The sequence below is a fragment of the Lepisosteus platostomus genome, chromosome 13 (genome assembly GCF_059453375.1).
Source record: "Lepisosteus platostomus isolate fLepPlt1 chromosome 13, fLepPlt1.hap1, whole genome shotgun sequence".
NCBI lineage: Eukaryota > Metazoa > Chordata > Actinopteri > Semionotiformes > Lepisosteidae > Lepisosteus > Lepisosteus platostomus.
In genome coordinates this window covers 31530479-31551417 of record NC_142623.1, presented here as the reverse complement: position 1 = coordinate 31551417, position 20939 = coordinate 31530479, and the positions used below count along the sequence as shown (strand labels likewise).

Below are 20939 nucleotides of genomic sequence, written 5' to 3'. Positions count from 1 at the left end.
TCATGCCAAGACAGTGCACGTGGAGAATGAGCATCCATCCACGCTGTAATCACTTCATCCAATTTGGGGTCCTGGGGGAGCTGGAGCCTATCCCAACAAGCAAAAGGCACAAGGCAGGGTACACCCTGGATGGGACACCAGTCCATCGCAGGAGGCTCACACACAACTGAAGACACACTCACACCAGGACCAATTTTCCCAGAAGCCAATTAACTAACCAGCATGTTATATAACCCGCGATGATTCAGAAAAACATAGAAAAGAGAAAAAAAAACAGTGAATTTACTTCAAAAATTTGGGAAATGCAAAAATGCTTTCACATGATCTGTCAAAACCGAGGGGGAAGTTTTGCTCAGCCTCAGACAGAGTTCTCTGCGGTTTAGGTGCTTAACCGTAGACAGCCCGCTCACCCAAGGTGTGATGTCTTGTCTAGGGGACACAGTGCCAACCAGAATCCAGTGAGCGGAGCGATTGGGGTGGGGTGTCATAACTCAGTCTTTGGGATAACAAGGAGCTGGGATATTTAGGGTTGTATCAATTAAGGCGAGAATTTAAAACAAAACAAAACGATGTGCTTAGAAACAATCTAGAAGCTGAATTTTTAACATTCTTGTTAAAAGAATAGCTGGACCATAGCTGGACCCTATGCGGCACATGTTAGAACCCGGGAAAGCAAAGCAAAGTCCAAGAAGCCTCATCCGAAAGGGCAGAATCCAAAGGTCGGAGGGAGAGGTCTAAATCCGGGATAATCGTTCAAGGTAAAGCGCGCGGTGAGAGTTTACCCAAGCAAGCGGCGAACTGACAAGCCAGCGACTCAAATACCAAGCAAGGAAGTGTGGGAACCAGGAGTTTGGGAAGGGACATGATTGGAAAATGAGGTAACGAGTGCAATTAATGTGGACAGGTGGGGTGCGTGGTCGGAACAGAGCCTGCGACTTGCAATATCTGGAATGGATCGAGCTGCTAAGGAATGGGACTTTGGCTTCTCTGCCTTGCTGGTGAATGAAATGCTTGGCATCATTGTTCTTCAGACCCCTTCTGTGAGGGATCCGTTGGACACCCAGAAACAAACACAGCTAACAAATGTGTTCTGTGGAGAAGTCAACAGGGAGCAGACCTGAGTGTGGGTACACAGAGTGATCACAGTTATGGATGGTATGTCTCTCTCCACCCACAGTACAAAAGAAAAAGCCTGCATTTTCTGGGATTTTGACAGGGCTAACATTCCAGTGTCTGGTAGACCCAGGGAACTTAGCAGAAAATGATGTGACGCGTTGACCCACACTGTGCTGCCAAGAGTGTTTTCATATTTCATATTCAAAAAATGTCTCTGAAAATATTTAGGGTTTACGAGCAGCTTGCTGAGCCACTGATCAAAGCTCGTGGAGTGAGTTTAAATTTCATAACTGAAAGTCACTGCCTTCCAGTTTCGTGAAGACCTCAGAAATGGTTTTAAGGGCAGTCGAAATTCACAAAAGGCACAGCAGTCCTTTGAAACCGAACTCAAAACAACGAGACATCACCAAAACAGGAATGGTACAGGGCTTCAATGAATCCGTACTCTGCATCCGCCAATTCTTTTACAAATTAAAATTGGCAGATTTTCTTCCACCTCGTTCATTGACAGTATGTGTGGGCTAATTTCCAGTGAGGCTGCACAGCTCTCCTCCGCAGGAAAGCGACAGATGTGTAAGAGGTCTGGGCTGTGCTCTGGACCGGACGATAGCCAAGCACAGAGTGAACAAAGTGTGATTTGCTGTTTGATCAAAAAACGACAAGCCGCACAGCAAAGCACGTGAGCCATGATGCTCACGGAGACACTGGCACGCTGAGGTCCCACACAACCTACACAGCCAGACTACCAGCAAAGCGTTCATTGTGCAGCAAGAGATGGGGCTCTGGGAAAATAGCTCCAGTGTGAGCGAGTGAGAGAGAGAGAGAGAGACAGGGAGGGAGAGAGTCCCTCTGTGCGCCAGTATTTGTGAAACCAAAGGCAACTCAGCTTTACTCCAGGCATCGGGATCAGGCTGATTCGCTGAAACACGGCTGCCTGACACTCATGGCCCTGTGCTGCACTGGTGCCTGTGTGGGACACTGCCTCTGGTTTTCAGGTTGGTCCCAGTCTGGCTTTTGTTAACGTTCTTGTGACGGGCTGGTGGGGTGGTGGGGAGATGTTTTTTTAATGTGTGATATGGAAATCGCAGAAACAGATTAGTGCTTGGATCGAATGTGGCATATGCCCTACACATGGAAAAGTTCGCTTAGTCTATTATCTTATTGTAATTATTCATAATGTCCTCTGTTAATGGGAGCAGCAATGATAAGGAATATCACTGGAAAGCAGATTCGAAACAGGTTAGTCATCAGTGTTGTGACTAGAGTATGAGATCCTGGAAGAGCCAAGGAACACGGTCTAGAGATCTGTGCTGTTAACAATGTAGATTGTTAATATCCTCTTCAGCCTAGAAAAAGTTACATTTTCAAGTCAAGGCCTTTAGAGTTTGACTAGCCTTCACAGACTGTGCTCTGACTCCTGGCCGTCTTGTCCGCTCAGCTCCAGGGATGCCTCTTGGTTGGGGAGACATGCTGCATTCCTGAACCCTTCTGTATTCCCCAGGCAAAGAATCCCCTGAGCTGGATGCCTTGTGGGTAGATCCGCCCTACACGCTGGCCACAGTCAATGAAGACACGCAAGGAAATGGCATCATGACTACAGGTGCTGTAGCCCACCACTGTGCTTTGACTTTCTTTGTTTCCCCGTTTTGTAAAGTTTTGTCCCTCTTCTAACCTCTTTATCCAGTACAGGGTCGCGGGGGAGCCCGGAGCGTACCCCGGCACGCAATAGGCACAAGACAGGATACACCCAGTGTATCGCAGGGCACACACAGACACACTCACACACTCACACCAGAGCCAATTGCCCCAAAAGCCCAATTACCCTACTGGCATGTCTTTGGACACAACAAGAATTGAGCCCAGAGCTCCAACACTCTGAGGCAGTAATGCAAACCACAGCTCCAGCTGTTAAGGGACTGTTTAACCTCTGGAAGGATTGAGTTCTATCAGCTTTGTTCAACAAATATTAGGCCATCAGTGCGTAATTGCAGCTCTGCCGCTGGTGACAAGAAGCCCATGCAGTAAGTGTTGAGGGTCAGTGTTAGGGACAGTAGCTGAAATGGAAAAGGACTTCTGCGTCTTCCCTTACCTTGTGGATTCTCAGGTACGCTCTTGTACAAATACAGAGAATAGTGCCACTCCAAACATCTGGGGGCTATTTATAGACTGGTCTCTGCTTCAGGATCCTGTTTACAAGCCAGCCCTGGGAAATTACCACTAATGCACAGTTCCTGTGTTACATTACTGAAATTAAAACCTCAACAAACATGCTTAAGATGACGAGCACATTTCCCCGAACCCTGTTCTGCGTAATTGCACTGATTAAGAGAGTGACACGTGTGGAAAGATCTTTTCCATTTTAAAAAGACTGCCTGTAAAAGCTGATGAAGCCTCACACTCCTACTGTATGTTTGACCACCATTGGAGAATTATCTTTGTGCAACTCATTAATGACTGCAATGTTCACAGTCTCTGAAGGAGAAAAGTGCCAGAAATATTTTGCTCAATTCTTCCAGGGCATTACACCCAAAACATGAGCAGGGTATGGCAAGGCATTAGCGACTGATAAGGGAGACAAAATGCACCAAAAGTGAAAATGTAGATGACTTACTGTAACTTCCATTTCTCCATGCTGTTTTATAGAACAAATAGCTATCTTACATCTCCACAAACCAGAGGCAAATCAGATTTGAAACAGTAATTCACTGATGCTAGGTGAATCCCATCGTGATTATTCAGCGAAATGAATTCCCTACAGGAAACCACGTAGAAAATACGATGTGATAAACGTGTTTTGAGTTTGCATACAATCATTTATTCTGTAGAGGGCCTGCTCACATTTCATTGTACAGAGGGTCTGAAGACAGTTACAGAATGTGCGCTCTGCACTGCTGTTGTGTTTGAAATGAAATCAGCGAGCAGGGACAGTTCATGAGGATGGAACCAGATGTGTGCAGCTTTGAAATCTATAGCATTAGAAGACTCAGTGCTTCAGTGGGGTGGGAACCCAGCTGCTTGAAATGTTTGGCTTCCATTTAGGGCTCTGCTAGAGATGATCAGGAAGGTAGGGTTACAGTTCAGGATACAGCTAGGGGGCAGGAGGGTTTGTTTGGATCAGTTTGGCTTCTTCGGGAGTGGGAGAGACTCCCGGAGGGTTTCAAGGCAGATAAAGTGAGGCTGTGCTCCATGAAGCCGACGATCACTGCAAGCCTGGCCGAGTGCATTTGAAAACCAGTGTCCTGTGTTTGTACGCCAGGCGATGAGGAGGAGGTGCCGGACGCTGGGGACCCCTGGAAACAGAAGGAATCGTTTCTGGGGGGCAGCACTATTTCTCTGGCTGTGGGGGAGAGATTCTCCTCAGGTACTGTTCCACGTCTCCTTCAGCCAAGTAGCTCTTGCCCAGCCAGACCAATTCTGCCTTGATTATTACACTGCATCGATTATAACCTGCTGATTGTTCGTGCATTTATATCTTCATTGCTTAAAACACTCTTGGGTGCATTAGGGGCCTGGAAAACAAGTTAATGACCCTTGCTGCACATTACTGCACATTCCGCAGTAATCCAGATGCTTTCGTTATCACCATCTCCTTCTCCAGTGCTTTAATTACAAGTCTGTGTCATGAATGCGGTATCGGCTTAAGGCCCAGTGCCGTCAGACCCTGCTGTCCGTCTGTCTTGTGCGGTAAGGTCAGTGCCTGCGTGTCCCGTGTCTCCCCTGCGCAGAGGTGCTGCTGGTCTTCAGCGTGCGACGGCGATCCAGCGCGCTGCCCGACAACGCCCTGCAGGAGGCAGTGCGCACGCGGCTCAGGGTGGTGGAGAGCAACAGCCAGGATGTCACCCAGCTCTTCAAGGTCGGTACCGCGGAGCAGGGAACCAGCAGCTGGGGCCGAGGGGAGTGGGGCCCGAGTCCAGTGGGGGGCTTATTACAGGCTTGTAGATGACTTACTGCCATTTCCATTTTCACTGATGCTAAAGTGCCTGAACGAGCCAGTGATATGCAGCGTGGCTGAAGCGAGCACACTATACGATCCGCAACAAGGCCACCATTCATACAAAAAAGCAGAAGAACTTACTGTACTTCATCGTGCGTGTGATTTTCCTCCTCACGTTTCATAGTGAAAGGAATTCCACTGAAAAAAACCAGGAATGCATCTTTATATGTAACCACGCAGATGTATGCTTACGGATGATCGATGTAGGCAAGTGCTCGGAAAATACAGTGCACTGGAATCTTACACTTGATCATTTATGCACTTGCATCTTGGTGCGGCATGGGCTTTGAAAACAAGTGGACGACCCTTGAACCTTAAAGCATTGCTAACCCTGATCTCTGTGCAGGACCTGTCTGCCCGGCTCGTGTCTGTGCACGCGGAGACGGATAGCTTTGTCATCACCTTTAAGACAGTGGAAGAAATCTGGAAGTTCTCCACCTACCTGTCGCTAGGTACGAAGGGGCGGGAGTTGTGGGAGGTCATGAGTGAGGGTTTGCAACTGCTTGGAAGTGGGTGGAGGGTGGACTGTGTGAAGGCGGATGCGTTCTGCGCTGTAAGGCTGGATATCACTCAGGGGCAGCTTGTGGATGTTTCACAGTAAAAGGTTTTAGAGCTGCACTCTGCAGAAATGAAATGTGGCCCCACGCTTTGGGGAATATGAATAATGTGTTCCAATGAAGGCACCTTAGCATAAGTTCATCTTGAGAGAATGGGATCTGTTGTTCTTCCTGGGATGTGCCAAATGCTATAGGTAAAATTCTGGATTTAGATTATTGTTCGGTTTAGGATTTAGATCTGAAAAAGAAACCAAATCCTTTTTTTTTTTAATTATATAATGTTAGCATGCCCAAAAGGGTTAGGCAGCCAGTTGACCTTGGACCCCTAGAGGGTTATTTTTCTCCTTACTGAGGAGTTTTTGGTTTCTCTCCTCCCTTTTCTTCTGGTCTTCTGTTCTGTATTCACAACATGTATGGTTACTTGCATTGTAAAGCGCCTTGGGGCAACTTAGTTGTGATGGGGGCTATATAAAAATAAATTGAATTGAATTGAAACCCAATATACAGCATATTAGGCCCAGTGTTGACAGAATGGTGGCCTCTGTTGTGCCGTGTTGTGTCGCTTTTAAGGAGACCTCGGGTTCGATGTTCTCAGGCTATGTGGCGCGGTGCTTGGAGAACTTCCTCTGTGACCAGACCTTCTGGCTGGACTTGGCGCTGCTCCGCGAGGTTGAAATCTGCCTGAGCGTGGACGAAGACCACCTGGCCACCATGTACCTGGGGCTGCTCCTGGAGGAAGGCAAGACCCTCGTTCACGCTATCCTGCCTGTTCACCGAAGCCCTGATCCCTGGGCGGGACCAGACATTAGCTTGTACTGAATACACTTACGCTGAGCCCTGACCCTAACGCTGGCTAACATTCTCTCAGTCCCAGCGCCCTGACCTTCACCACACTGACAGCGTGGGCTGTTTACAGTATGTAGATCTCGGGAGCAATGCAGTAGTGATGGTAATTTCCTAATAACGATTCTAATTTATGAGCACATTATGTCTGTGGCAGCAAGAAACTCGGGGCCTAAACTGAATGATGTAATATGAATTTATTTGCAGAGATAGTGTAATTCAATAAAAGCAGTTACTGACACGGTCCTGATTCTGCAGGACAAGGAAAAGAATAAGGGCAGGATGGATCCCGACGGAATTTTTTAACCCCTGCATGGACAAGGCGTATTTCACAGCCTCACAGCCTAGAGACGTTCCTTGTCGTGAGATTTGCGGGAGGCCCTTTTGCGATAAATCCGGTGTGTTCTAGATTGAAGGGCAGCAGCCCTGCCCCCTCTTGATGAGACAGACATGGTGTTTGCTCACAGGCTCTCAAGGAGCTGCATTGTACTGCCGTGACCTCTTCCTTCCACGAAGCAACACTTGGCAGATCAGCAGGAATTCTGGAATCCTGTGATCCTGCATTTTCCACATATTTATTCAGAAGCGTCTCTTGCCTTTGGATCCTTGCAAGTATCCTCAATGTCTTGATGCCGTTTGAGGTCTGATAAAGCCGGCGAGCTGTTTGCTTTTGCAGGAAGCCTGCCAGCCTCTGTATTAAAGAGGAAGCAGCATTCTGGCTCAGGATCGCTGATAGCATACCCGTTTTAAAGGAGGAGGCTGGTGTACTGTCTCAGCAGGGCTGGGAGAAAGCGCTGGGAGAGCTTGACCTCACTCAGAGGACAGGGTCCAGGGAACCAAGAGGCCCTGTTTCAGCCGAGCTCCCTCTCTGTTTTGTGCGCGCGCAGGGTCATTCTTTGCCAAGGCTCTGTTCAACAGCAAACACGGCGAGGAGGACGAGCACCTGCCCTACAGGAGGAACGACTTGGTGATGGTGAGGGACGTGGGGCAGGACTCGGAGTGGGAGGGCACCCTGCTGTCCACAGGCCAGCACGGCTTGGTGCCTGTCCACGCCATGCAGCCTCTTCCTTATCCTTTCTACCAGTGAGTGCAATTCCTCTTTCCCAAACCTCCGTCCATCCTTCTTCTCGATGGTTTATCCAGTGCGGGGTCACCAGGGGGCCAGAGCCAATCCCAGCAAGCAAAGGGCACAAGGCAGGATATACAGTACCCTGGACAGGATGTCAGGCCATCACATGACACACACACACACACACACCAGGGCCAGTGTTTCCCAGAACCCGATCAACCTACCAGCAAGTCTTAGGACTGTAGGTGGAAATGTGCACAAACAGGAGGATAACATGCAAACTCCACACAGATAGCGCCTCAGGTCTGGAATTGACCCCACAGCTGGGACATCAGAGAGGCGCACGCCACTCCTCCAATCGGTCCAAACGCTCGTGTACTCCTCTGAAGAGCTCCCAGTGGGAAAGTTCAGGGGGAGAGTCGGAGGATGTTCCGGTCTGTTCCAGTCTCCTCTCTCCCCCAGTGTGGTACAGGCCTCACTGATGTGAGCCACAGGGTGACGAAACAATTGACAATTGATTCCATGTTGGGTGGGTACGTAATTAATGTTTCATTAATTTTACTGCATTATGGAATAAACTTAAATACATAAGAACAGTTACAAATGAGAGGAGGCCTTTCAGCCTATTGAGCCCGTTTGGTAATTAGTAACTAATTGATCCCAGGATCTCACTCAGCTGTTTGTTGACATAAACCAGGGTGTCAGTTTCAACAACAGAGCTGGGCAGCTTGTTCCACACCCCTACCACTCTTTGTGTAAAGATGTGCCTTCTGTTCTGACTGGAGGATCTTATCCATGCGTTTCCTGAAGGAATCCAGGCTATTGACTTCAACAGCATGGCTGAGCTTGTTCCAAACTCCCACTACCCTCAACACCACACCCCCTCTACCCTGACTGGGATTGAAACTAGGACCATGTCAGTGAGAGCCTTGAATCCTAACCTCTAGATCACCAGCTAATCCCCCAGTACCCACTGGGACCTTTTTGTAATGTGACAATGAACTTAATTGAAGCATTAATTTACATATTTCTTGCTCACAGGTGGTTCCTCCGGAAGCACCCAGGAAGTGCTGGAGGTCCTCCAGCCACTAAACACGTGTTTGACCTTCCTTTAGGTAAGAACATAAGACAGGTCACAGGCAGGAGGAGCCCTTATTGAGAACATAAGACCGACAAGAGGAGGCCATGCAGCAAGTTGGATAGTTAGTATTTAATTGAGCTGAAGATCTCATCCAGCTGTTTCTTAAATGAAACCACAGGATCAGTTTCAACAACATGGCCGGGAAGCTTGTTCCACACTCCCACCACCTGTTGTGTAAAGAAGCTGTTTCATCCTCACCGTTGGTGTGTATCAAAATGAGTCTGAGTATACTGTACTGTATAGAGCGACAGGTGTCAGGATTAAAATTGTGATTAGGGTTAGGGTTATGGCTAGGCAGAGTATCTTTGAACATACCTGAGTGCACGGTAGTGGCATCAGTACTAATAACAGTTCCTTTTTTTAATAAGAGGTTTATGTGAAATATTGCAACACAAAAGCTTCATACGATTTTTCCCACTTGCAGGAAGAGGGAAATACATGGTTAAAATCACATAAACAAATACACAAAATGTGCAGTTCCTACTGTACTGAAGGATGACTATGTCTTATAAAGGTTTAGTGTGCTGTACCTTTTGCAAAAGCAGAGTAAGGCTCAGTATATCACCGTTAACTTATGGTAGAAGCTGACAGTAGGAAACCGAGAAAAAGCCACATGAATGAACAAGGTGTAACTGGAGAAAGTAAACTTCCTAAAGGTGCAGTTAAGGTCTAATTTCTGCCCCTCTTTTTTCCTGTGCTGCACCCTTGACAGGAACAGGCACATGTGTCGCTGTGGTGGACCACAGCCCCTCCTGTATGGACGAGCTGGCCTTCGGCAAGGGAGACCTGATCGAGGTCGTGGGATTCCTGCTGTCCAGCCTGGAGTGGTTTATAGGATGTCACTTCGTCAGCGGCTGCTCTGGGCTCGTCCGGAAGTCCCACGTGGAGCCAGAGGGCCTCAGACCACTGTAAGAGCTCACGGACGAACGTTAGAGGTCCAAACTGAAACAGAGTCGCCAGCTAACCCGTTCTAATCTGCTATATGTTGTTTCTCTTTTCAACTATATCAGGCAACAGCTTTTAGGAGCTGCACTTACTGTAAGCAAATCCAGCAGCCCTAAACCATGTGTTCTCCATATAGCATCTATTTCTAGAGCTTGCCTGGCTTGTCAGCTGAATACTGTTGTAGCTGCCTGTGTACAGTATATGCACATCTTTTACAGTGACCTTCGTTTACAGAGTTGCTATCGTTAAAGGAAGCAACAACATCCAGTTACCTGTTTTCCTGATAATCTTTTGCTTTTGTTATTTGTCCCCCTGGGGGCTGAGGGGATTTTTCATGCTGAAAACGCTGAAATGAAACTCACTGTGGCGACAATGTGGGCTTTGTTCTCGTTTTAGGGACAGACAATTGGTCTTTCTGAGTGAAGAGGAGAGAGCCTGGCTTTGTCGGTTTAACCCCTGCAGCGAGCAGTGCTACGCTCCTCTCCTGAGCACGTTCTTCCCCAGCGACATCAGCACGATCTACAGGCTAGGTAAGGCCTGTACACCGTGGATTTAAAATCACCTTTCCTTCCCCTTCATGATAAGGCATGACTTCATAGTTCTCTGCATAACGCATAACGTGTGTTGATGTACAACATTGCAACATGGTAATTGTTCTGTACAATCATTTCACAAGCAGAGTTTGGCAACATAATAATTGCATAAAATATTTTTCAATTGATCAACTCATTGTTCCTTTCAGTCTCAATGGTTATATTTACAATCGGTGCATTTTACTTCTTTGTTTTTAATTCCGCAGATAGACTGGACAATTCAGACATTCCATATATTATAAACCAGCCCAAACAAGGTAATTAAAAACAAATGTAAACATCTGTCTTATTTTATAGGTTCTGAACATTTGGTGGAATATGTTGGAGTGTTTAACAGGGTACATCACAATTCCTTAGGAAGAAATTTCCGATTTTTTTTGAAAATGAGAAATTCTGAAATGTGTCCGGCGTCAGGGTGATAAAGCAGGATGCAATAGGATATAATGGGTGGAACAGGCTCAGGTGCTGTTAAACTGTTTGACCTTGATTCGGAACAGACTGTGAATGACCTTTTCATGACATGTCCCGTTTCAGAGAACAGAGGGGCGAACAGTATCCGGACGAGCTCTGTTTCAGAGAAGAGTGAATCTCCCCTTTGTCATTCTTCACCCAGACAGTCCTTCTGCACTGCGAGAAGCAGCCCGGAAAAGGGGGACGAACCGCTGTCCTTTGGCCTGGACGACACCTTCAAGGAGATGGCCGAGCTGGAGGACGACCCCAGGTTTTTCGGCGACGAAAACAGCTGGGACGAGGAAGAGGAGGAGGCCGTGGACCCCGTCACCGTCCTGCTGAACGAGGACCGCTTTGAAGAGCGCTTCCGCGAGCTGTACGACCTCTCCTTGGCCCCCCTGAGCACCATGTTCGGGGCCGGCTCGGCGGACGAGCTCCTGCAGCACCTGGAGGCCATGCGGGATGAAGCCAAGAGGCATAGGATGCCCTGGGCACACAGGAGAGTGTGCTTCCTCCTGGGCAGGATGTGTGCCAAAAAGCAGAAGTACTCCCAAGCGAGGGTTTACTTTGAGGAGTCTCTGGGGGTCCTCGTCTGTGGGTTTGCCGACCCCCTGCTGCTAATAGCCCTGTACACGAACCTCACGGCCATCTACCTGAAGCAGAGGCTGTCGGCCAAGCTGCACCTCACCCTGGAGAAGGCCGCCGCCCTGCTCCTCTGCCTGCCCCAGCACGCCTTCTGCTCCGCGGACGAGATCGAAGTCCTCAAGCTCGTCTTTCGCAAGGCCATCATGGCCAACGACAAGCACCTGGAGGCCCGGACCTGCTACCTCATTGTCAGCCTCTTCCTGAGGCTCGGGAAGACCGAGGAGGCCCTGCCCTTCGTCGAGCGGCTGCAGTTCCTCACCATCGCCCTCTCGGCCGAGGCCGCTGATCCGGGTCGGCCCGGGTCGGGCCCGGCTCCGGGTCCCATGGCGCCCGTGGATCTCAACTGGATGCTGAGCCGACTCTACCACAAGAAGTACCTACCCTATCTGTCCCTGGCGGCCCTGAGCCTGGATTCGGATCAAGACCGGTCGCTGCAGGACGCGTTCCACAAGATCGATCTCTTCGTCAAGAGCTCGGCGAGGCAGGGCGGCCAGCGGCAAGGAGGCGGCGCGGTCCTTCCCGCGCAGATCGTCATTTACCTCCGGCAGGCCCTGGCCATCGCCAGCCGGGGGCGGGACGTGAGGACTCAGAGGGACTTGTGCCTGAGCCTGGCGCGGGTGTATCAGCAGCACGGGGCCCTGGCCGGGGCGGCGGACTGCGCCAGGAGGGCCGTGGAGGCCGGCCAGCAGATGAACGAGGAGGAGGCCTTTGAGGCCACCGTGCTGCTGGGCTGGCTGCTGGCTCTCACCGAGGAGCCGGGGCGCGCCGCGGGCACGCTGCGGCCCGTCCTGCGATCGCTGCACGAGACCGACAGCCCCACCCAGCGCGGGGTGGTGCACACCCTCCTGGCCCTGTGCTGCAGGAAGCAGCGGCGGGTCCAGGACGCCGCCCGGCACTTCCACTCCGCTCTGAAGATCTCGCGGGAGAGTGGCAGCCGGCGCAACGAGGCGCTGGCGCTGGCCAACCTCGGGTGCCTGGCTCTGTCGGCGGGGGCCCCCCTGCTGGCCGAACGGTTCCTCTGCGGGGCCCTCCGGCTCTTCTCCCAGCTCCTGGAGAGCCCGGCGGATGCCGAGCACGTGCAGGCCTACCTCTGGCTGGGCCGAAGCTACGCCGACCGGCAGCGGACTCAGGACGTCAGGCTGTGCTACGAGACCGCACTGCTCGTCGCCATCAGGGCCAAGAACCTGCACAGTGAGTACACTTCTGTCCGGCAGCCATATCACCCTGCAACTCACAACTGGTAACCCACTGAAGCTCAGCAGCTGTGAGCCTGGTCAGTACCTGGATAAGAGACCTCCTGGGAAAAACTAAGGCTGCTGCTGGAAGAGATGTTAGTGGGGCCAGCAGGGGGTGCTCACCCTGCGGTCCAAGTGGGTCCTAATGCCCCAGTATAGTGACGGGGACACCATACTGTAAAACAGGCGCCGTCCTTCGGATGAGACATAAAACCGAGGTCCTGACTCTCTGTGGTCATTAAAAATCCCAGCTTCTCGAAAAGAGTCCCCGGTGTCCTGGCCAAATTTCCAATTGGCCCTTACCAATCATGGCCTCCTAATAATCCCCCTCTATGAATTGGCTACATTACTCTGCTCTCCTCCCCACTGATAGCTGATGTGTGGTGAGCGTTCTGGTGCACTATGGCTGCCATCGCATCATCCAGGTGGGGCTGCACATTGGTGGTGGTGGAGGGGAGTCCCCATTACCTGTAAAGCGCTTTGAGTGGAGTGTCCAGAAAAGCGCTATATAAGTGTAAGCAATTATTATTATTATTATTATTATTATTATTATTATTATTATTATTATTATTACACCACCTGCAGCGATAACAGTGGGGCAGCGCCGAAGGTGCAGGCAACACTGGGTAGAGTACAGAAGGTCTCATCTGACATTTTGCAGCCCTTAGGCTCTTGCATGCCTTTGCTGGAAGCAAGCACAGCATTTTCAGGAACGCCTGAAACCTATGAGGAGCTTTATGTTAGTGCTGATTCTGGTTATAGACGCTACGAAATTTCTGTAACAACACATAAAGGCAGTGAAAATAGCCCTGGCGTTTGTGCTGTAATGTTGTGTTATCCAGAAGATTTCTCATTTTTGGTTTGTTTTTTTCCCATAGGCCAATTAGTCGTGGCTAAACTACTGTGCCATTTGTATGCAAAAATGCTGTTCTACGGGCAGTGTATAATCTACTATGAGTACTGTGTGTCTCTGTCCCGGGAGCTGAAGGATAAGAGGCTGGAAGGAGAGTTTCTGGAGACCCTCAGTGAGCTCTACTTGTCCCTGAACACGGAGAAGTAAGTTCAGCTTCTTTTGGACAACTGCTTTATCTGCTTTGGGCTTTCAAAACCAAACAGTCGATGCTGAACAGTAGACACCTACAGTACGAGGAACATGAGCTCACAGGTTAAAGGAAAAGGGTCAGGTTACAGGTTTCGCGTAAGAAAACCACACCATGCTTGATTTCAGAAGCATAATTCTTGCAAATGAGAGCAAACAAGTGCAGTCTGAGGGTGTGTTCATTTCCATCTAACCCTGGAGAACAGTTTGGTATCGTGCTTGTAGTGTAGGAGAAGAGAGTAAATGGCTAAAACCAAGTTCTGTGCTAATATGTGGCCAAGAGATCCACTGCAGTGGCTGTCCTGAGTCCTGCATTGGTGTTTAACTCCAGATATGCAGAAGAACCAGCTCCTGCAGACTGGACAGGTGCAAGTAAGATACTTACAGCAATCGGATGTCAGAATGTTTTTCTAATACTGTGTTTCTTCCCCACAATAATATTTTCTACTGCGATGCTATTGCTTTCACTTAGTGTATTTCCTCCTTAATGAAGAAGCACAAGTCTGTGATGGTCTTCAACAGACGTTTTAGCCATTTAGCTGCAAGGTCACAGTTAGGTCTGTCTGATTCATGTTTTGTGGTACATCAACCCATTTAGCTTGATGAATGATAACAATAAGGAACACTCAAATGCAAATGAAGCAGCTTTATCACTCTGCAACTCACCCTGACAGCCCACTGAAACTAACCAGGTGTGAGCCTGACCAGTACCTGGATGGGAGACCTCCTAGGAAAGCTAAGGTTGCTGCTGGAAGAGGTGTTAGTAGGGCCAGTAGGGGGCGCTCAACATGCGGTTTGTGTGGGTCCTAATGCCCCAGTATAGTGTAAACGGTAAAAAGGCGCTGTCCTCTGGATATGACATAAAACCAAGGTCCTGACTCTATTTCTAATGTGGTCATTAAAAATCCCAGGGTGTTTCTTGAAAAGAGCTGGGGTGTTACCCAGCATCCTGGCCAAATTTTCCCCTGGCCTTTACCAGCCATGGCCTCCTCATAATCCCCATCTCTGAACTGGCTTCATCACTTTGTTCTCCTCCCCACTGAGAGCTGGTGTGTGGTGAGAGTACTGGTGCACTATGGCTGCCATCACATCATCTAGTTTGGGGCTACACACTGGTGGTGGTGGAGGGGAGTCCCCATTACCTGTAAAGAGCTTTGATTGGAGTGTCCAGAAAAGCAGTAATTTTTTATATAAGTGTAAGGCACGATTATTATTATTGAATTAATTAATTAGTTAAATAGGTATGGATGAGCCAGCTCAACACTTGATATTGGCTGCTTATTGACCTCTTGGTGAGTTCTGCTTATTGTGTCTCTGACTGCCAGGGCGTTTTGCACAGCCAGGTTATGTGTTACCAAATACAGAATGACATTTTAGTGTGTCATGCTTGTAGGTCTTCAAGGAAGTCCTTGGACTACACCAAGCAGAGCCTGAGAATATCCATTGACCTGGGGAAGAAGGAGGAGGAGTCAGAGACCTGGCTTCAAGTCGGGAGAATCTACTACCTTATCCAGGAGGACGAGCTGGCAGAGATGTACCTCCAGGTACAAGGTTGTGGCTGTGTGTGCAGGCTGCACCATTTATCCAGAATGATTAATCCACCATTAATCTGCTGCACTGCAGTATCAATGTCTGCACTGAAACAGTCCACATTTACATTCGACAGCCATCTGTAGAATAAACCCTGTGTGAAAGATTCAGTCCACAGGTTTCTGATATTTTCTTTCTCTACTGTTGATTTTATAATTTAGCACTGGTATTTATGCACGGCTTAGTAGAAGCTAGAAAACCCATAAACATTATTAGCTTCGTACAAACCTTGACAGGCTGATGGGTGTATGGCTGTGTATTCTTAAATAGTTTGAAAATTGTATTTCTCGATTTGTAGCTCTCAGCCAGAACCCATCCTGTAAGCTTAAAAAGAATCAGAGTGTAGCAGTAATTCAGCCATCTGAATCAATTCCACTGTTTAGCTTTAGGAAAAGGCCAGCACTTGGAAGACAGACAGAAGTCACATGAAATCTGAAGTGCACTTGCATAGATAAGGGAGGAAGCTCTCTGGGTGCCCGCTGGAGTACTGCCTGATTATAGCTCTGACTATTGTCTCTCAGCTTTCACACACTTGGCATTCAGACACACACACACACTGCTGCTGTTGCATATGGAATTCCTTTTGTTATCCTGAGACTGTGTCCTTTAAACTCGTGTTCCTCTCCTTATCTCTAATACAGGCTGCCGTAAAAACAGCTCTGAGAGTGAATGATTCCTGTTTCGCAATGAATATATACGAGGAGGCCGGAGACGTGTTTTTCAAAGGCCAAAGAAATCGAAGTGCAGCACTGCCATTTTACAGGGTAGGCAGTGTGATCTACTGGTAATGCCTGCCTACTCAAAACGAAGGGCAAGAAAAGAAGTACTGAAGGCTTTATATGCTTTCATTACTGACACCAGTGGAATGCTTAAAACAACAATGATGTTTTTTTGTATTTTTTAAAAATTGATTTTCTGTATATCATACCATTGATGTCTGTGGATTGTGAACAGATAAACTGTCTGGTTTTAAGAAAAAAGGACATAAAATGGAAAATTACTTTTTAGTTTCTTAGTGAAGGTATTTTCATTATTGGATTTTCGTTTGTATCCGGTGTGCTGTCAATTCCTAATGTGTACAATTCTGTGCGCAGGATGGGGCTCTTCCTCTTGCAAGAAGTTTTGGAGATATCTCCTCAGAGGCGCGCCTGCTTAATAAACTCACTGAGCTGCTAATGAATTTGAAGCAGTACGAGGAAGCATTGCAGTACGCCACCCTAGCCGTGCAAGTCAGCACAATGACAGGTATGCATGGTGTGAACATTGCATGATAGTGCCTTGCAGCACTTTGTAACAGAGTGATGCACAAAACAAATGCAACACTCAGGTCTAATGCATCTCATCAAATCTAGATCTTATACCACATTATAGAAAATGTCAGAGAATCATGATGAGTTTTCAGTATTCACGTAGACACACTGTCATATTGAAATCTTTAGTCAGCATTGCTGTAACTTCCTTGAGCACTAACACAATCTTGACAGTGTTGACACACAGATCTAATACTGTAAGTCTCTTGACAGATCGCTTTGGGTTGTTTCAGTACATTTTTTGCTGTGCAGCTGCAGTCAGCATTGGCGAGCTAGTACCACAGGTGATCTCTTGGACTCCGGTGAGACAGGAAAGCTGGCCAGAGCAAGACCACTTGGGTGTTTTCTTGAAATCATGCCATTGTAATCCCAGCACTGTGTGGTCTTGCATTGTCCTGCTGGAATATCAATACCTCAGGTCTTGTCTTGCAGGAACTGTGAAACTGTTCATTCAAAGACTCTGTCAGTGTATCAGTGAGTCGTTCTTGTGCTAAAGGAAATTCCTCCTGACTTCATCACACATCTGCCTCTCACCAACTGGTTAGCATGAATAACAGCACAGACAGCATAGCACCATTTTTATCTCCCCATACATTGTATTCCTTCAGATCTGCAAGGGCACAGCAAATTCATTGGGGAATAAAATCACTCTCCTAGCCACAATCACAGTTGTTCTCTGGCTGACAAAAGATTTTAATTTCATCCCTAGGCTGCATTATCACCGAACGACCTCCAATTATGTCACTTGCTTGGGAGCTAAGGTTGTTTTGCTGATGTACAGGTTATTTTTCTTTGGAATGTCTAATGCTGTAATCACTGCAGACTGAGAATGATTATGCAGATAGGCGGATCAGGCACATGTGATGGTCCCTAGCTGATGTACTGACAGCTCCCCAGGACATGGCTCTGCCCGCACAGACCCCTTTTCTTTTTCTGAGCTAGTCTGCTGGTGGTCAGTGCAGAGCACCTCATTCTTCAGACAACTTCTCTCAACGATGTGTGGCCTGTAATCACACTGATAGCCACTATAGCATCCTCATCACTCAAGTTGGGCATGGTCCTGTCTTTCTGTATTCTTTCATTAAATACATGTCTTTTTAGACAGATTCCTAATCAACTTTTTGACATTTTGACAATTTTAACTCAACTTCCAAACACTGAGCACTTGACATTTCTTTGAAATTACATGACTTTAGTTAAATTTTTCAATACCCCAAGGAGCAATACTCAATCAATACTCAATACTCAATCAATCAAATAACTACTTACTAATAATGTATGTACACAACATGTTTTGAAGTAAAACATGGAATGTTACATTTTCATTGTGCACCAGTATGTGAATTCAGTGTTAGGTATTGGTCTATAATACATTGTATTGTATTGTAATCATAATTCAGTAATGATATCGGTCAGTATTGTGAATATTACAGGTGGGTGCTGTACTTCAGTGAAGTACGGATGAAGGGGGTGCCCTTCTAGGTACGAAGTGCTTTGAGATGAAAAACTGTTTCACTGTTTCACTGTTTATTAATTACTATCTAAGGAAATGCAAGTAAAATGCATAAAGCAAGAAACCTGGTGAAAAGTCTCCCAATTTGTTTTGTTTTCCAGGAGACCGCCTGAAAGAGAGAGCAGCCTTCCACCGCCTGGCGACGGTGTACTACTCTCTGCAGCAGTATGAGATGGCCGAGAACTATTACCTAAAGGCTGTGTCTCTGAGCCCTCATGTCTTGCACTCGCCCCTGGAGGCCAGATACTTTGTCAAAGCCTACTGCCGACTGGGAGACCTGACTCTGCACAGGCTAAAAGTAAGAGCCCTGAGATTCCTTTCAGGGCCTTTTGGGTTCATTAATAGTGGCCAATGTTCCTGTTGGACATTGATTGTGTGTTGTTGTATTTAGGATTTTTTTTTATTTTATTGATAATGCTTAAAACAACAGAAGATCAAGAACTGACTCACTGGTGACACTTGCCTTTAGTTAGCTGCCAGCTGAGCAGCTTCACATTAACTGTAGCTCAATGCAGTAGAACAGTACTTTAGTGCTCAATGTGATTCGGCTGCCTAATCCCTCTATTGTTGTGGCTACAGGTAAGAAATTATACTAATGTGCCTGAAAGGGAATGAGCTTTCAGATTTAATATATTGCTGGCGTATCTTTAAGGATGTTCAGGAATGTGTAGAGGCAGCTGCGCAGTACCTATAGGTTAACTTTGCCCATCTTCTTTAACATGAAGAGGCCAGTATCTGAAGCCTAGATTTGCCAGATAGCTTAATTTACTACAGTCCAGCGAAACACAGCAGCTATTTATAAGGCCGGATTAAGTGGTTTGATGCACCAAGGTGTTGGCGTTTGTTTTTTTGTTTCTGGAGAAAAACTACAAGGAGCCCAGGCAGATGAACGATGACGAGAATAGGGACGTGTGGGGAGGCAGAGTTGGCAAAGCTGTTCAGTTTCATTAACTCCCGCGGTGCTCGTCTTTGTGCCCTCTCTGAGCACACAATCAGGGCAGCACAGAGCAAGCTTTCAGAACCTGCAGCCGAACCTGCTGTGCCCTTGAGTGAGGCACTTTACACCCAGTTGCTCCAGTCCTCCCAGCTGTAGAAATGGAGACCAGACTTGAGGGGTGTAACCCTGTGATGGAAAGTGTCCGATCCAGTGGGGAGCCACATACTCCTAGTTGCCTAGAAGCCCAGGAAAAGCCTGGGCCCGATGAGCCTTTAAGCTCAGGGATGGCCTCTTTCTTTGCTTGGCACACTCTGTTCCTCATGGCCGAGAGGCTGGATCTGCAGGCATACACTGTTAGTAAGGCTGTAACCCTCATAGTGGTGACCAGGTCCCCTGATCCAGGCACAAGCAGTCTCAGACCCAGTCGTCTTCAATAAAGGACAGAAGAGCTCGTGTGCTTTACTGGGGGGAGGCTCTGGTCTGGAAAAGACTCCGTTTCTGTCCTTTGTGGCTGATCCGCGTGGTGCTGCTGTCTTTCAGGACGCTTTCGACGCCATGGGCTACTTCCACCTGGCCCTGGCCGCGGCCCTGGAGGATGGGGGGGACCCCGAGGGCCTGTACGTCGTGTACATGAAGCTGGCGGAGATACACTCCAGCCACATGGCTGACGAGGAGCTCTGCCAGCACTACAGGAGCTGTGCTCAGGCGCTCAGGAAGGAACTGGCTGGAGACACGGACCCTGTTCCATAGCCAGAGAGACCAGGAAAAGGAATTCCGGCGGTTTCAAAAGGACACAGACACACACTGCTCCTTCTCCTCTAACACTCGGGAGCTACGCTGTAGGCCTCTCCAGCTTTGACCTGGGGGAAGACAAACAGTGTTTGAAGCCAGGTGCAGTTTTGTGCTGTAAATATGCAATGCTGATTTAGACTTTAATTAATGCGTACAGCATGACCGGTGTTATGTATTTTCAACAGAACCCTAGATTTTCCCTTGACTCTCTTACCAGATTAGAGCTGTCGAAATGTTCAAGAAAACCCTTCAGTTTCATTCAACCTTTTCGTTAGAGTTGCAGCCAAATGTGCTGTAAGTGATGCTTTTACTCTCGTCTGCTTCTTTCACTGTGACAGGAGGCTCTGAAGCAGGAGAAATGACATTAAAGGCAGCAGCTGGCCCAGAGGAATCGTGTTAAAAACTGCTGTACATTTCTAATCTGTTTCTGTGTAAATATGCACATCTTAAGAAACGATATGTACTAAGGCAAATATTTAACTATAGGTAATGAAACGATCTGTACAGAATTTGTAAAATAAGGTTAATATAGAATGGAAAACACTGGAAAACTATTGATAGTTTTGCACTAAATGTTTTTGCTTGTATAAATACTATTTAATGGGGGAGGTTGAGGATTGCCTTGTTAGAGAAGACCTCTGTTGTTTTCCATTTTGAATGTTATCTTTTACCTGTGAAAAGATTCAAAGTCCAGGAATTTCTTAAATTAGTTTCTTTAATGCATTTTCTATTGACAATAAACGATTCTTGTCTTTTATCTATGGTTTTGATGAAACAATGGGTTGGCTGTCAGGTAACACCTGTGTTTCACTGAACATACCAACAGTAGTTGTAAAGCTGAAGAGTTTGAGGACAACCAGGAATAAGAGCACTTTAAAAAAAACACCAGGGACACACAACACATTAAAAAGGGAAGAAATGGAGAAAAAAGGGAAAAATCAGAGAAGCGAAAGGAGGTCAAACTCTCAAAGTAGATATGACAGAATAGATTTCTCGATAGCCGATAGCTTACAAAATTTCAGTTTTTGCCCGGACTGTCCTAATATCTTAGCTGGATCAGTCTTGCGGGATTGTGTAAGTCATTCACACTCATGTTTGTGTTATATGTGA

At 47.5% G+C, this 20939-nt stretch overlaps 1 protein-coding gene across 1 annotated transcript; it reads left to right on the top strand.

The window, feature by feature from the left end:
• Window positions 1–1747: 1747 nt before the first annotated feature.
• On the top strand, window positions 1748–20586 carry sh3tc2 (SH3 domain and tetratricopeptide repeats 2). Its single transcript, XM_088604138.1, has 18 exons — window positions 1748–2111; window positions 2618–2716; window positions 4373–4477; window positions 4842–4969; window positions 5457–5562; window positions 6263–6406; window positions 7398–7593; window positions 8621–8694; window positions 9433–9628; window positions 10062–10195; window positions 10465–10515; window positions 10793–12544; window positions 13467–13644; window positions 15081–15231; window positions 15919–16041; window positions 16372–16522; window positions 18202–18398; window positions 19578–20586. The coding sequence occupies exons 1-18, from the start codon at window positions 2060–2062 to the stop codon at window positions 19785–19787; spliced, it is 4047 nt and encodes a 1348-aa protein (XP_088460264.1). The 5' UTR covers window positions 1748–2059; the 3' UTR covers window positions 19788–20586.
• Window positions 20587–20939: the final 353 nt, after the last annotated feature.